The sequence below is a fragment of the Columba livia genome, chromosome 2 (assembly GCF_036013475.1).
Source record: "Columba livia isolate bColLiv1 breed racing homer chromosome 2, bColLiv1.pat.W.v2, whole genome shotgun sequence".
NCBI classification, from domain to species: domain Eukaryota; kingdom Metazoa; phylum Chordata; class Aves; order Columbiformes; family Columbidae; genus Columba; species Columba livia.
In genome coordinates, this window is record NC_088603.1 from 87,396,235 (window position 1) to 87,411,162 (window position 14,928).

General features: G+C 37.0%; 1 protein-coding gene across 22 annotated transcripts in view; it reads left to right on the top strand.

The window, feature by feature from the left end:
• The window catches only part of SEMA5A (semaphorin 5A), a 348,961-nt gene that overhangs the window by 196,397 nt on the left and 137,636 nt on the right, over positions 1-14,928 (top strand). For all 22 annotated transcript variants that reach the window (XM_065052681.1, XM_065052686.1, XM_065052695.1 and 19 more), the window contains 3 exons: positions 4,743-4,805; positions 10,348-10,446; positions 11,418-11,631. In XM_065052681.1, coding sequence (XP_064908753.1) covers positions 4,743-4,805; positions 10,348-10,446; positions 11,418-11,631 — 376 coding nt within the window. The remainder of the gene's footprint in view (positions 1-4,742; positions 4,806-10,347; positions 10,447-11,417; positions 11,632-14,928) is intronic.

Sequence of the window (14,928 nt, forward strand, 5' to 3'; positions counted from 1 at the left end):
TTTAGTTTGCCTGCTGAGGATACAGTAGTTTAACTTTTAAGTAAGACTATTATCAGTCATCCAAACAGAAGAGTTACGGAAATATATTTGTTGTTCCAAGGAATATGATACATTTTAATACTGTAATTTTTAACTTAACATAGATATGTGTTGGTTCTATTTTTTTCTTCATTTTGAAGATAATAGTTTCATTATATAGCTTGAGTTGGAATTTGTTCCTTCTCTGGCTGGAATTTCTCTCTGCCCACTACCCCTTGAAAATGCTAGGAGGTATTTAATCTGAAGTTTTTTAAGCACTTTACAAACATCAGTTATATCAAATTTGAAACACTGATATAGTGTGATTTTTTTTGTGATCCAACTTTTACAAAAAGGTACCTGTCATGAGTTTGAGACTTGAGTTCAAATTTACAGTTAAGTGTACACCAAAGCCATGTTTCTGTTCAGTATGATTTTTTGTCAAATCTGTATGGAACATTCTGGTTTGTGTATTTTTTTTTTTTAACTGAAGAAAACAGTATGTGTTCAAAAGTGAATTGTGACTTCCTCATTGGACTATGCTAGGTCGAGTTCAAGTTGTACCTCTCAAGTTCAGTCTTTAGAGTTGGCCACACTGACTTTCACAGGGCTAAAAATCTCACTGCAGACATTTTGCATTGTTCTGCTCATGACTATTACATACTTAAGATATATTTATGTCTGCTAGAATATAGTTATGCTGAAGTTTAGGAAATTAGAAACAAACTTAGCAAAGGCATAGAATTTATAGAGCTGTTTGGAAGACCATATTGATAGCATAATTTGTAGAAGTTATGCTACTGAAATGGTGTCAGTTTGCTATCAGAAACAGGCTGATGTGCTACCTTAACCCCTGCTCCTTAACCTGCGCAGCTACCTTCTTTGAGTTCTTTGTGGAGATGTGCAGCAGGAGCCGATATCTTACTCATCCTTATTTTCTCTAGCAATAGCATTCAAAACCCAGTTTCCTCCTTCCCCAGGGTGAACAAACTTGAGTATCTGTAGTTTGGTTCAATGAATTTTGTTGCCTGCTGAAGTAGAATTATAATATTAATGAAAAACTGTACACGGAATGCTGAAGGTTGTATTTTGCCATGTGAAAACTGTGGGTTCTTACTAAGAAATGTAGGAAAGAAAAGATAAAGAAAATGTAAACTTCAGCTGTGTGGGTCTTCATATTGAGTCAAATATCCAACATGGTATGCATTTCATATTTACATTGGTCATCTGAACTTCATGGGAATATTAGCATATGGAGTCAAGCAGGAGAATATGTCAATTTAATGGAAGTGTAGATAACAGTAGCATATTTAAATAAACCTGGCTTTGCACTTGCTTTCTAAAATAACACAATCTGTATGTGTCTGTCTGGTCTTTCAAAATTAAAACTTTAAAGTCTTAACCTTCTACTGACAAAAAACTACTTTTTAGATTATTTTGTTGAGACAGTTTGTCTTTATGGGCTGAGGATTCAGGATACGTTTTTCTGATCTTTTTTCCACAACAAAGTGACATTTAACTTGAGGAATTTTCCACCTGTCTTCCCCCTGTATGTTACCAGTAGACTGTGTTGAATATCTGAATTTCCATTTTGTGGGAAACTCCCCCAGATTTCCTGAAGATTAGAAGGAAAAAAAAAAAAATAGCTATATCTAGAAATGTTTGTCTATACCTGCTCTTTTCATTTAATCATCAATAGGACATATGTATTCATTACTGAATTATGCAGGAGTCTTATGGACCAAAGTACACGACTTTGAACTACTCAGATCTCTTCAGATACCTTTGTAATAGACTTCATTTGCAGCCTGCTCTGTTATTGTCTCCGCCAGAAGTGGAACCTGGGGCTAGAGGACTATAAGTACCCTTGATTTCAAAGATGGCATTTAGCTTTGTCACTGGTGTGTCTGCACTTATTTCTTGTCCAGACAATATTACTCCTTTGGCATATGTTGTCAGAAACAGGGTTTCCCCAGAAGGTTTGTCAGTTAGTTAGTTTGCTATCTATCTATTTCTAGATAGTTACAGGAGTTCGTTCTATTTGGGTTTTTCTGAGTGCTATTAACTATGGTATCCAGAAATACTACACAATGTTTTAATAGTTAATATCTTTATTTAAATCTATGCATTTAATGAATGTCAAAGAAAGAGAAGAATGTTTATTTTCAGTTACTCTAACAATGGTATTAGGTGTTTCGTGATGTGTTGAAATTATTAATGTTTAAGATATGAGAGACCATTTATCCTATCTAAAAGAACACTTGACTAAAAGCTGTCAGTCTTTGATTGTTTCCAACTCACCACTTCTGAGCTAAGGTAATACTGGGTGTGCCACTTCTACAGACTCCACCAAGAACCACATATCTATATTGTCACGTTATGTATTGTTTGATTCCTTCTAAGAAGTGTGGCAGTTAACAAGCTCCTTAAGGAGTCCATTCCTTCAAGGGATGGATACCTGGCTTTGCTGATGTTGCAATGATTGTTCTTTTTCTTCTTTCTTTTTTTAAATATATAGTCTGGGTCTCTGGAATCGCTTGTCAGAGAACAGGGGAGCAGAAGAGGAAGATGCTGTCCTAATGTTCTCTCACTGTGATCAAAGTTAAAGCTTCTGCCTGACTTATCCCAGATCCTCCAACAATCACCCACTTGTAGAGATGCATTTTATGCTTTTCTCGGATTTTGTGGAAAGCTTGAAGAACTGTCACTTTTGGCTGCCGAATTTCCCTTCTCCAAAGTCTCTTGATTTTCTTTTCCAAAACTTCAGTGCCTGATAAATGTACTTAATTTTCTTGATTTGTGGTATTGTGTATTTTTTGCATTTCACATCCTTCTCCTTCAAATTACTCTTTTACCGTGACCAATTGAAAACTGGGTATATTGCCACTGAAAATTGATTTATTGATAAACATTTTATCTTTAATCTAATCATTCTGTCTTCTTTCTTCCTGCTGTTCATTCTTGGCATATTCCTCTCTGTTCAGTTTTAGCAAGAACTTTGTTTCAAACCTCCCTTTTAAGCACCTGTATTCCACTTAGTCTTTCTACTCTGGCCTCCTACTGGTGACTTTTTTGCTTCTCCAGGCATTTCGAATTTTTTCTGTTGCTCAGAGATAATATATTCAGTATCAGATACTTGTATCTAATGCCATATACATACAGGTTCAGGGTGTCCTAATGGGTTGATTAGGAATTTATGTTGGTCATCCAAGAGCAGTCTTTTGTACTGTGATCTCTATTATGGACATAAATTGCTTTTTGTATTACAGAGTAAAAGGAGTTAAGTCATTGATGCTTTTTTTTTTTTTGTCAAACTCAGTATGAGATTTCTTTCATGCTGCTAGATACACTTTCTTATAAACCCTGAGGTCATTCCCAAATGGAGTATTCCAAAATTTTCAATATATTCCCCAATATGCTGTAGTTTGTTCATCTGCAACAGCAAATGCTGTAAGTAGAAAGGTTTGGGTGGAGGAAGAGAAGTAATGGCATTAGTTTTTATAAGTTTCTTTTTCCTGAAATTAAAAAGCTCATTTTTGGTCTCATTGAAACACAAATTAAAGAGTACTGTATAGTATACTCTGAGGGCATTTTCCCCCTTAGTTTAAATAGGCTTTCAACCCTATTATTTTTATTAATTATAGAGTCTGCTTGCTATTAATATAGTCTCCATTAACAGATAGGTACAAAAAAATTGGCTGTATTAAATATGAATGAATGGTCTTTCATTATTTCCTGGTAAATAAAAATGAAAATGCTGTGGTTTCAATAAATAAGCAGCAGTGGTTAGTTTAGAAATCTCAGTTACCCTGATAAAATGTGTTTTGTGGCATTTTTATCTAAAGAACATATGGATGGGCACTGTCAAGGTGGAAGAGTGCAGACTGATTTAAAATGCACTCTGACTACACAGCATATACAGGCATTCAAATATGTACATGTCTTGGCACATAAACACCAAGCATAGGACCTGCTCCACTGAACAGTGGGGTTTGTAAGTCATAGCTGTTGAATGTTAAATATGGAAATAATTGGAATTAACTCATGCAGTGAAACTGTAGTACTGCAGACTAAGCGTTACAGATCTGGCTTAAATGTGGTGAAGCAGAGACAGCTCAAAAATGAGGATAAATTGCTTCTGCTTTGCAGTGCTCTGTTTCGATGCTGTCTTGTATGTTTCTGCCCATTGCTTCTTTCTCTGAATGGATCTTTTAATGATTCTGATTAGCGCTGCAGCCATACCTTGCAAAACTAAAATCTCTATTAGACGTTTGAGAGAAATACTGCAAAAACAGCAGCAAGGCACACTTTCCCGTGGCACAAGGTCTTCCAGCAGAGCTGACCTCAGATGCTGTGGTGACACAGCTCAACTCTGCTGGGGGCAGAGGTTCAGCCCTTCACTGTGTTCCTCCTGCTTCCGTTAGGAAGACTCATACAAAAATGGTTAAATAGCATCAAATGTGTCTGTGGTTATTTCTGCTGTAATGGTAGGTACAGTGAATCATGGGAATGGCCAGCTTCACTTCAAATTTAGACACTGAAAAAACATCAACAGCAGAACTACATTTCTATGGAGATAAAGTTCATAGGGCATTAATGGATAGAATCACCCACACCTAATCATCAGTATGACTGAAGTACACATCTAAAGCATTGGCTTAGATAGTTTCGAGGTTTATATTTCTGTTTTCCCTGCATTTCTAACTAATTCCTGTTGGTTGCAGGCAGTGGAATGGCAATGTGATGAAGCTACTAAAAGAGCCTGTTACAGTAAAGGCAAATCAAAGGTAAGCATGAGACAGCTGTTCTACTTTAATAAAATTTATATGTTAATAGCAGGTGTGATTTAGTGTACCTTACTCTACCTTATGCATTTTCACTGTCTTCCTTTCTGAAAAGAGTTGTAGGAAAGGAGTCTGACAATCATGTATAAGCAGAGGAATAAAAACAAATATAGGGAGTGAGGTGAGAGGTATAGTCATGTGATTCTGTTCTGAAATGATCAAGAACTGCAGTTTTCAACAATTTACTTTTTTTTGACTCTATAACATTTCATATGTAATGGACTGTATTCTCACTTCATTTTCAGTGCTGTAAATCTTGAAATACTGTGTAATTACTTTGTAAAATCCTCAATTTATTTCCCTGTGCAGCTTTAGGAAACTTTTATATTTCATATCTACTGGCACTATAAAGAAAATAATATGAAATTCACTAACTTTTTAAACATGGGACTTGATATATTTTTAGTATTCAGAACGAATTCCTTATCTGGCCAACTACAATTTCTTTTATTCAGCACAGGTAAGTGCAATCCTAAGATGTCGATGCTCTGATCCTTTATGACTGTCTTGAGCTGAAGCTAGTTATCAAATTAATTGTAAACCCAATCAGAATTGCATGTAATTTATGTTCGTAATTGTTGTACTGTTTAATCATTAAAGTTAATTGAGTGAAAAGAGAAAGGGAAACACATCAACAGCGAGAACCGCAGAAGACCACACTGGCTTTTAGGACACACATTCAGTAGAACATGTCAGTATACATTACTGATGTGCAAAACTCAAAAAAAAACAAGCTCAAAAACATTTTCCAAAAAATCTAGCATCAAGTAGAGAAGGAGTCTTTTCTGTGGTGTATAATCCATGTTCGATTCAACAATGCAGAAACATATGTTGGTATTACATAATTTTGCTAGGAGAAATGTCCAGTGCTCGTTAAATGCATTTAAGAATGGATCTTAGCATAGAATGTATGTGCAGATTTTCACTCATGCCCATGATACCCTTTTGAAGAAGGTGGTGATTGGAAGTTATGTTGTCACTGTAAAGTAGTATATGTGATATTCTAATAATGACCTCTGAGATTGTTTTTTAGTATAGTTATTAGTTGGATAAAGATTTAGTGTTTCTTTTGTATCCATAGCCTCGTTTCTCATTCACAATCTAGAAGAGAAGTAAAAAAATATTCCATTACGTTTGAAAGTAATCCTGGGAGGAAATAGTTTGTTTCTTATTTTTTATCAGTGTGCCTGAAAGCTTTATGTGGGAGTTGCTGGAGAATGCAGAGGTATCGACTGAGGCAGCCTACCCAGCTGGAACGACAACTGTCTTTTTGAACTTTTCATGCCTCTCTTGCTTTTACTGATGTGATTGAGGTTGAAATCAAGGGACAAATTTATGGCTAGATAAAGGGTAGCCTAATGATGTTTGTCTTTTATTGCCTTATTTCCAAGACTAAAACAAGGTCACTGTACTCTCTGCATAAGGAGCACATATGCATGCACATGAGGAAATCACCTGATCTGTGGTGTGCTCCTCTTCCTAGTCAAACCACAAAAGCCTTCCCTTGATAAAACTGGGAATTACCAGATGAGGAGGAATTCACTCCAGTGCTACAGTGAAGGAAAGGAGGAAATACCCTGGGATACACAATTCTAGCTACTGCTGTCAGAAAGACTGCTTGCTTGCTTGTTGTTGTATAAATAGATTCAACCCAAATTGGACAGTTGCTGGGGCTTGCATTCCTGTAACAGTTCTGAGGGCAATTCAGATTTCAGGGCAGACACGTATGACTGTAGGGAAGGGACAGGAAAGACTGGAGACAAAATATACAAGGCCAGCCCAGACTGGCTGTGGGCGAGTTATTCATTCAAATCCCGGTTTCTCTTGAAGCTCTGCTGACCACAGAGCAGCATGGGGGCAATGAGTTCAGGTGGCAAAACAAAAGCTCACTTTGCTGGAGGAGTGCCCTGAAACTAGAAGGTAGCTTTGAACCCTGAAGCAGCTATAGTAATTTTGAGATAACAGTCAGTTAAACACAACTTTCTTTTCTTTCTTTTTTTTTTTTTTTTCCTACTTCAGAAGGAAGCTGCACAGAATTTTTGCCTCTGGCTGTTAGCAGTAGTTGTTGTTCTGAGGTTTATGCCTTAGGAGCCAAAGAGGGAAAAGAGCTGAAGGGGAAAACGTATAGGGACATCTGTCACATTTGACAGTGTAATGTGTACTCGACTTTTGCAGGCTAATGTTTGTTACTGAGACTTCAGACATTTATCCACAAATTTAAACTGTTGCTTAAAATAACTAGTGGCTACAAGGGTGAGCCAGACAAAATTACATCCTTGTGGCCAGCATGCGTTAGCATTTAGAAATCTAAAACACCACACATGGGTAAGATAATAAATTTGACCGTTCATATTGCCACTTGTGGAAGGGACTCTTAGAAGAAGTACAAATATGCACTGTAAAATTGAAATAAACCAAGGAGAAAATTAAATACATATATATATATATATATATATATATAATTAAAGTAGAGCCTCTTACCCCTTGCTTATTTAAGATTCTAATGTTTGTGTGTGTTAGCATCTGAACCTCAATAAAAGTATTAAAAATTAAGCACAGGTGTGTTTAAGATGTTAGCCTATACAAGAAACATTGCTGCAAATGGACAACCATATGCAGCCAGATTGTCTTTGAACTGTCAAGTCAGTCTTAAGTAGTAGCCTAACCTGCTGGCTGCTGAATTGTTTCTAATAGTTGTATTTTGTTTCAGGTATGCTGATATAAAAGTAGAAATTACTTACTAAATGAATTTCTTTCTTTCAGAGGTATTTTTCTAGGAGAATAGGAAAATATATGGCAAAGAGATCAAGATGAACTGGAGAATAAAACTACATAAAAGATAGCCACCAAACCTACCACCACCCTCTGAATTAAAAATCCTTCTGTTTTGGAGTTCTTTGCATTCACCATTGCCACTTCTACGACACACATCTCTTTTTTATACATCTGAAAACTGAACCAGTACAGCTGGGCCTGACTCCAGAGCTAGAATAGTGACTCTGAGCAATCCAGATGACTAAATAACAGAGTCCTTTTTATTAATTACTATTTTTTAAAATTTGTTTCGTGTTATTGTGGATTTGTCATATGGAAAAAAATTATAAAAGCTATTCTTTCACTTTTGATTTTGTTGTACTAGGTACCCAACAAAATTTTGATATGAGATAACTTATTTACCCTGTTACAGTATGGATTGTTGTCAAGTTGGCACTGGACTTGGGAACATTAAAGAGAGAATCTTGTGAATCCCAGGAATGTCATAGTTTAAAAAATTAACATTATTTTTTAACAGAAAGAGTGGGTGGTCAGCGTGCAAGTAATTTGGCAGTGCCATTATTTTAGGGAGCTCTAGAATATGAAGAGGAGAGGTTGGATGGGTTGTAATGTCAGAACCCACTGATTTTTCCTACACTTACATTCCATGAATTGCTGCAAAGGGCAAGATGGAAACAGCCCGAAGAATAAATTACTATGTTATATTCTGTGAACCTTCTTGAACACCCTTCCCACCAAAGATTTGCCTTCGTTTGTTTTTTTTTTAATGTAGTTGACTTGTAATAGAGAAAATGCCCCAAAGTGAAATAATTACATTTTAAATGGCTTATTGCACTACCCAGCTCTGTTATATGGTAGTATATTAGCTTCTGTTTGTTTGAAAAAATATATCAAGATGACATTTTTGGTAGATTAAAAATGAAGACATTGTATTTTTACCCAATGGGAACAAAATCTTAATTATAAGATGTTTGACACTTACCTTTAAAGGCTCAAAGAGAAGCTATTAACAACATTTTCATGAGACACTAATGCAAATGTGGTTTTGAGGGGTATTTTTTCAAAGAGGTAGTTTATTTCTGAGATTTCGTGGGGATTTTTTTTTTAGTTTTTTTTTTTTAACCTGTATTTTTTATTGGGAAAGGCATAGATAGTAAATTCTGAGAGTTTTCTCAGAGAGCTTTCTAGTGTTTTGCTCATCTTGCTTTGCAGTCTGTCTTGCGCCTGTTCAATTTATTCAGGATTATATTTCTTGTCTTCCAGGATGAGAGTATTTTCAAGATAAACAAGCAATACATTTAATATAACTGTAGGCCAGATAATGGGACTTCTGCACCATTGCTTTACCACGTATTTACTTACATGATTCCACTTAATATCTGTTAGAGTTGCATAGCTGTATTTTCATGAGGTTTTTGTTTGTTTTTATGCTTTACATGAGGCTATCTTGTGAATGAATGCTAGAGAACATCCAAATAGAAGGTTCCAAGAAACTTTTTCCAAGTGTACTGTTGATTTTGTTTATTTTATTAGATAGGGACATTGATTTTTGAAGGAGGAATGTTTCAATCTTTCCTACATACAGTGTTGGGAGATTTTTAGTATTGCAGAAGTTGGCTTTCTGTCTGAATAAACAGTGGAAATTGCTGCTGGTTTCTAGCTTCTGAAATGTGAGAAATGAACATCGTAAAGCTTTCACATCTCTCACTTCAGAGTTTACAAAGAATTGCAGAATGTTAGTGATTGGAAGGAACCTCAAAAGATCATCTAGTCCAATGCCCCTGTTGGAGCAGGAACACTTAGATGAAGTTACATAGGAAGGTGTCCAGGTGGGTTTTGAATGTCTCCAGAGAAGGAGACTCCACAACCTCCCTGGGCAGCCTGTTCCCGTGCTCTGTGACCCTCACAATGAAGAAGTTTCTTCTCATATTTAAGTGGAACCTCCTGTGTTCCAGTTTAAACCCATTACCTCTTCTTCTACTGTTGGTTGTCACCGAGAAGAGCCTGGCCCCATCCTTGTGACACTCACCCCTTATGTATTTGTAAACATTAATGAGGTCACCCCTCAGTCTCCTCTTCTCCTAGCTAAAGAGACCCAGCTCCCTCAGCCTTTCCTCATAAGGGAGATGCTCCACTCCCTTAATCATCTTTGTTGCCCTACGCTGGACTCTCTCCAGCAGTTCCCTGTCCTTCTTGAACTGAGGGGCCCAGAACTGGACACAATATTCCAGATGTGGTCTCACCAGGGCAGGGTAGAGGGGAACCTCTCTCGACCTACTAACCACCCCCCTTCTAATACACACCAGGATGCCATTGGCCTTCCTGGCCACAAGAGCACAGTGCTGGCTCGTGGTCATCCTGCTGTCCACCAGGACCCCCAGGTCCCTTTCTCCTACACATCTCTCCAACAGGTTATTCCCCAACTCATACTGGTATCTGGTTTAGCCAAACATTTGAAATATACACTTAGAAGATATCTTCAATACTAAAGAGGTTTATTGTTATCCTGTTAAGAGCTTGTCACAAAGACTGATGGATGCATGTGTTTTAAATAGGAAGTCTGTGTATGTCATGATTGTGAACACATCAGGTATGCTTAAGCCTCGTTCCCCTAAATTATGTGTGGACACATAACCATGGAAAACAAATCATAATTAGTCTCCTCTGTCCTCTTAAGTATTACTGAATAGATTTCTTTTCTGCGTGGCAGGAGGAATGCCAGAACTACATTCGAGTGCTTCTTGTTGGAGGCAACCATCTCTTCACCTGTGGAACCAATGCGTTCACTCCGATCTGCACCAACCGGACGGTATGAGCTACATGTTTCATCCCACAAACTCCAGTCCCTTTTCTGAGCCAGCAGATTAAAAGGCAGAGCATGCTGTGCTTGAATCCATGCTATTTGCGTATTAGTTGTAAATGTAGATGGGTAGCTGCATACTGTGTGATGTGAAGTTTGAGAGTACCTGTATTAGTGATTTCTGACTGGTGAGAATGTGAATTCTTGGTTGAGAAGATCTGCCATTCTGTTTCTGAAAGAAACCTAGTTATAATTTACATGTATCAAAGAAAGAGAATCCATTAAGGATCAATAACAGTCATAATAAAAGTCAAAATGTCACTGTTTGGACTAAGTTGGCTATTTATTTCAAGAGACAAGAGGTGTTTAAATACAAAGAATAGCCGTATCACCAAAAAACTCCTTTGCACAATTATTATATTTAAACCTATTGTACTTTTATTTTCAAATAACATATTAATATCATATTGTGGTTTTGAAAGTATTAGGGCTACAAAGTCAGAGAGGTAGTTCTGCTGAACTGGAAAGCTTATTTTTTTAATCTTGTTTTTCGTGTGAGGTTCTTTCTTAGAACAAGCCATCAAAACGAAACAAGTAATAGATTTTTCTTTTTTTTTTTTTTTTAATGTCAACCACTTGCTATGGCTAATACCTTAGTTGATTCTGACAATCATATCTGGTTTCCTTTGTCATAATAAAAATCAATTAATTTTTTAGTCCCTCCTAATGTAAAACATTTTAGGCCTGGTGGCTAATGATGCATGTTTTACATACCAAAGTGGCAAAAGTAAGATCAGACATTACAGTAAAGCTTTCTGTAAGAGACAGTTTCAGATTGATGTAAAGGTCAATTCATTACTGTTGTACAATACAAAAGCAGATAACTGATATTTATAATAGGATATTCCTCACACTGATACAGCTAGGCTGAAATGATAATTTTCAGGTCATTTTAATCCTTTTTTCTCACTCTTTTACAGTTAAGTAACTTGACAGAGATCCACGATCAAATCAGTGGCATGGCTCGTTGTCCTTACAGTCCTCAGCACAACTCCACTGCTCTTCTCACTGCCAGTGGGGAATTATATGCTGCTACAGCCATGGACTTTCCAGGAAGGGATCCTGCTATTTATCGCAGTCTGGGGGCCCTTCCTCCTCTCCGCACTGCCCAGTACAACTCCAAGTGGCTGAATGGTGAGTGCTGATGGACCATGAGACTCATCTCTTTTTAACCCATGTTCTCTACATTAACGATCTTGAAATTCCATTATGAGAATTTTCATGTTTTTAGAGCATTTTAAATCTAATTTTAAAATTATTTTGTGTAATACTTTTTTTTTTTTTTTTTTTTTTACAAATGTAAGTACTATAACATTTACTGAATATAGCTGCAGTTTATAGATGTGCACTTAAGTATTACATATAAGTCATGTTTGCAGACATACTGCCTGCTGTACTGGATCTCTCAAGAGCACGTATATGTCAAAGCTGAGTCAGCCAAGAGCAGTAGCTTGCCTGGAGCGTTGTTAGGTTGAGTCCTTCAAAAACAAAATGCAGAAAATAAACAGTTTAGAATGGACTGAATTCTCCTGGCTTTCCCTGCAGGTTCCAGCCTTGAAAAGCAGCAGGTTGTGCTTTCAAGCTGCTGAGGTGTCAGACTGATGTTTTTGATACTTATTATAGCCAAAGGACAGGGGCTAGTCTGCAAAACACATCACAAAATCATATTGTAGAAATGACTCCTGTGTTATGAATGTCAATCACCTGATGAGGACTTCCAGCTAAGAGAAGTTGTGAACAGATAGGTATACCTGAAATGTATTTTTGACAGGTCCAGTTGCTATTTTATGTATTATAAGAGAAACAGATTATTCTAAAATGAAAATTGTTATTTAACATAAAATGTGAAATTATGTATATAATTTGCCCATGCTTGTCCCAGTAGAAAAAAAAAAACATCTTTTCATAGTGCAGTCTACATGACACACCAGTCAATATTCCCACAGTGCATTTTGTATTATGATGGAATTATTCTCGTGTTTGAAATTAAGTACAAATATAAATCCTTCTAGCTTCAGAATATTAGGTCAGCTGAAAGTGACAGACTTTATTTTGAATATTTCAGGTCTTATATAATCTGAATGCTGAATTGTGCATATTTGCTTGGTGTATTTTCCTTGTACAAAGAAGCCATCAGAGGTAGCTTGGGGAAATTTGTGACCTTCTCTGAAGGTCAGCTGATTTTAGAATATTAATTAACAAAACCAAACTGTATGAAACATAACAGAATTATAGCAGTGCAAAAGAAATGTGAGAGGAAAAATGAACTCAAATAGATATCCCTTTTCAGGCACCTTTAGTCCACACAGCCATGATATTGGAACTAATTCCCGTGCCACACTTGGGTCCTTCTGTCAAAAGGAAAAAAATTCTTCACAGTGAATTTTCAGTTTAACTGGGTATGTTTTATTCCAGAGAGCAGACTACAATTCCCCCTTGGACGTCTCTAATTAGAGTCACTGTATTTACATTTTGTCTATTTAAGGCTTCAGCTGCACTTATACATTCTCTGAGCTCACTCTTCTGCCTCAAAACTGTTTAGAACTAAGTTACCAGGAAAGTGTGGCTTTTATCTTCGAGGAGGAAGAACAAGATGAGTTTTGTAGTTGTAGCCTGTTCAAGCAAATCCAATAAAAGGCTGGAAGCAGCCCAGTTAACTACATGAAAGGGAGGGGAATGTCTTTTGGGGTAGCTAAGAGTTGGGGATTCATCTGCTGGAGTTGTGGATTCTTCTGCTTTTATGTCAATTTGCCTGCTCATATGTGACTCAGTGCCAAGAAATTGCATTAGTTTTTCAGCGCTTGGATGGAAGTGAAGATTTTGCTGCTTTCAGTGAGAAAGTAACACAGATAATCCTGCAAAAAATGTAAGGCATCAACTGGAATGGAAGCTTTCTGGTCAATACCTGTTCAGCAACAGTAGCTGACAGTTCCTGTAATTCAGCCTGGCTTGAGGTGTGCATGCACATGCACACGTCTGAATGTTTCCAATGTAAAGGAAGTTTTTCTTTTACATCCAGGTTTGCCTCAGAGGCACAATGTTTTTTTTTTTTCTCACTTAGACTTTTCTACTCTGTAAATCACATTGGACAAATTCAAACCATCTTGGTGGGAAATGACAATACTCTAAAACATAGCTGATTATCTTGGCCCATGTGTTATTGCTATGCAATAAGCACCTTGTTGATTCTAATGGCTGGCACACTTCTCAGTGAATTCATGGGTCTTGATGCATTCAACACTCAGCTGGGGTGATGAGGAGTTGGGATAGCTTGGTTAAAAATATGAATTATTCAGGATATGTGTAAAAGTAAGCTACAATATTATACTGTGAGAGTATAACTGAAAGGAAAAAATAAAGTTTGAAGAACACACAGTATGTGAAGCATAAAGATCTTGAGCAAGCACTTATCCAAAAAGGTAGATAGACAACACAGCACTGCCAACACAAATCCTGTTGATAACTGATGCTAGTTATTGTGGAGCCGTCTTAGACCATCTCTGAATATGCTGTTTGTTCATCCACTAGACAATCTGTTGACAACATCTGAGATTTGACTCCCCTAAATTTTGTCTGTTTTGACAATTTTATTGGCAGAAAGATCAGTTGGCCAAATGTTACATGTATCTGCCTACTTTCTAAAAGTTTTTCCTGTTTTGGAAAATTTTAGAGTGTAAACAGTCATGTCTTCTTCAGTGATAGAGGGAAGAAGCATCTGTAGGTAGTTATTGAACTTACTCTCCTTTAACATTAAGAGTAGTAATCTATTCAGCTCTTAATTATCTCTGAATACAATGATCAGTTATAATTTTTTTACCTCAGTACTTCCCTCCTCTTCTACAAAACAAAATTAATGCTCTGCTTATGGAGCCTATTTCTGTCTTCCTGGTGCTCCTATAGAAAACATTAAATGCAACTGGCCTAAATGCAGTGAACAGGTTTTTGACCACAGTCATCACCATGCAGAGATTCTGCTTGTTTCCATGAAGAGATGCCATTGAAGGACCAGGCTACCTTAGTGCTATGACCTCAGTACTCACCATAGTTCAACAGTTCTACAGGTTAGGTTGCTCACAAAGAATTTATCAGCTGACAGTGAGGAGACAGACCCCCTGTTTTTCTCACCTTTCTTGCCAAATCTGTCAGTATTCTGTAACTGTCATTCTCAGTCAAGAGGAACACCCAGAGGAGTTAACAACAGCTGCAAAATAGTGCCGTCCTCATCCAACTCCCCAGCTCGCTGCAGGGTAGTAAAACTCAAAATGTGAAGCAGAGAACCTGCCTATCCCTCATGATGTGATGTTTTGGCCCTCTCTTTTCCCATGTAGTGAAAAAAGTAGTGCCTGAAGTTACTGACATGAATATATGCACAAACAAATAATAAGGCGGAAAGGCTGCTTACCAGTAACTTACTCTTCAAGATGTGTTATT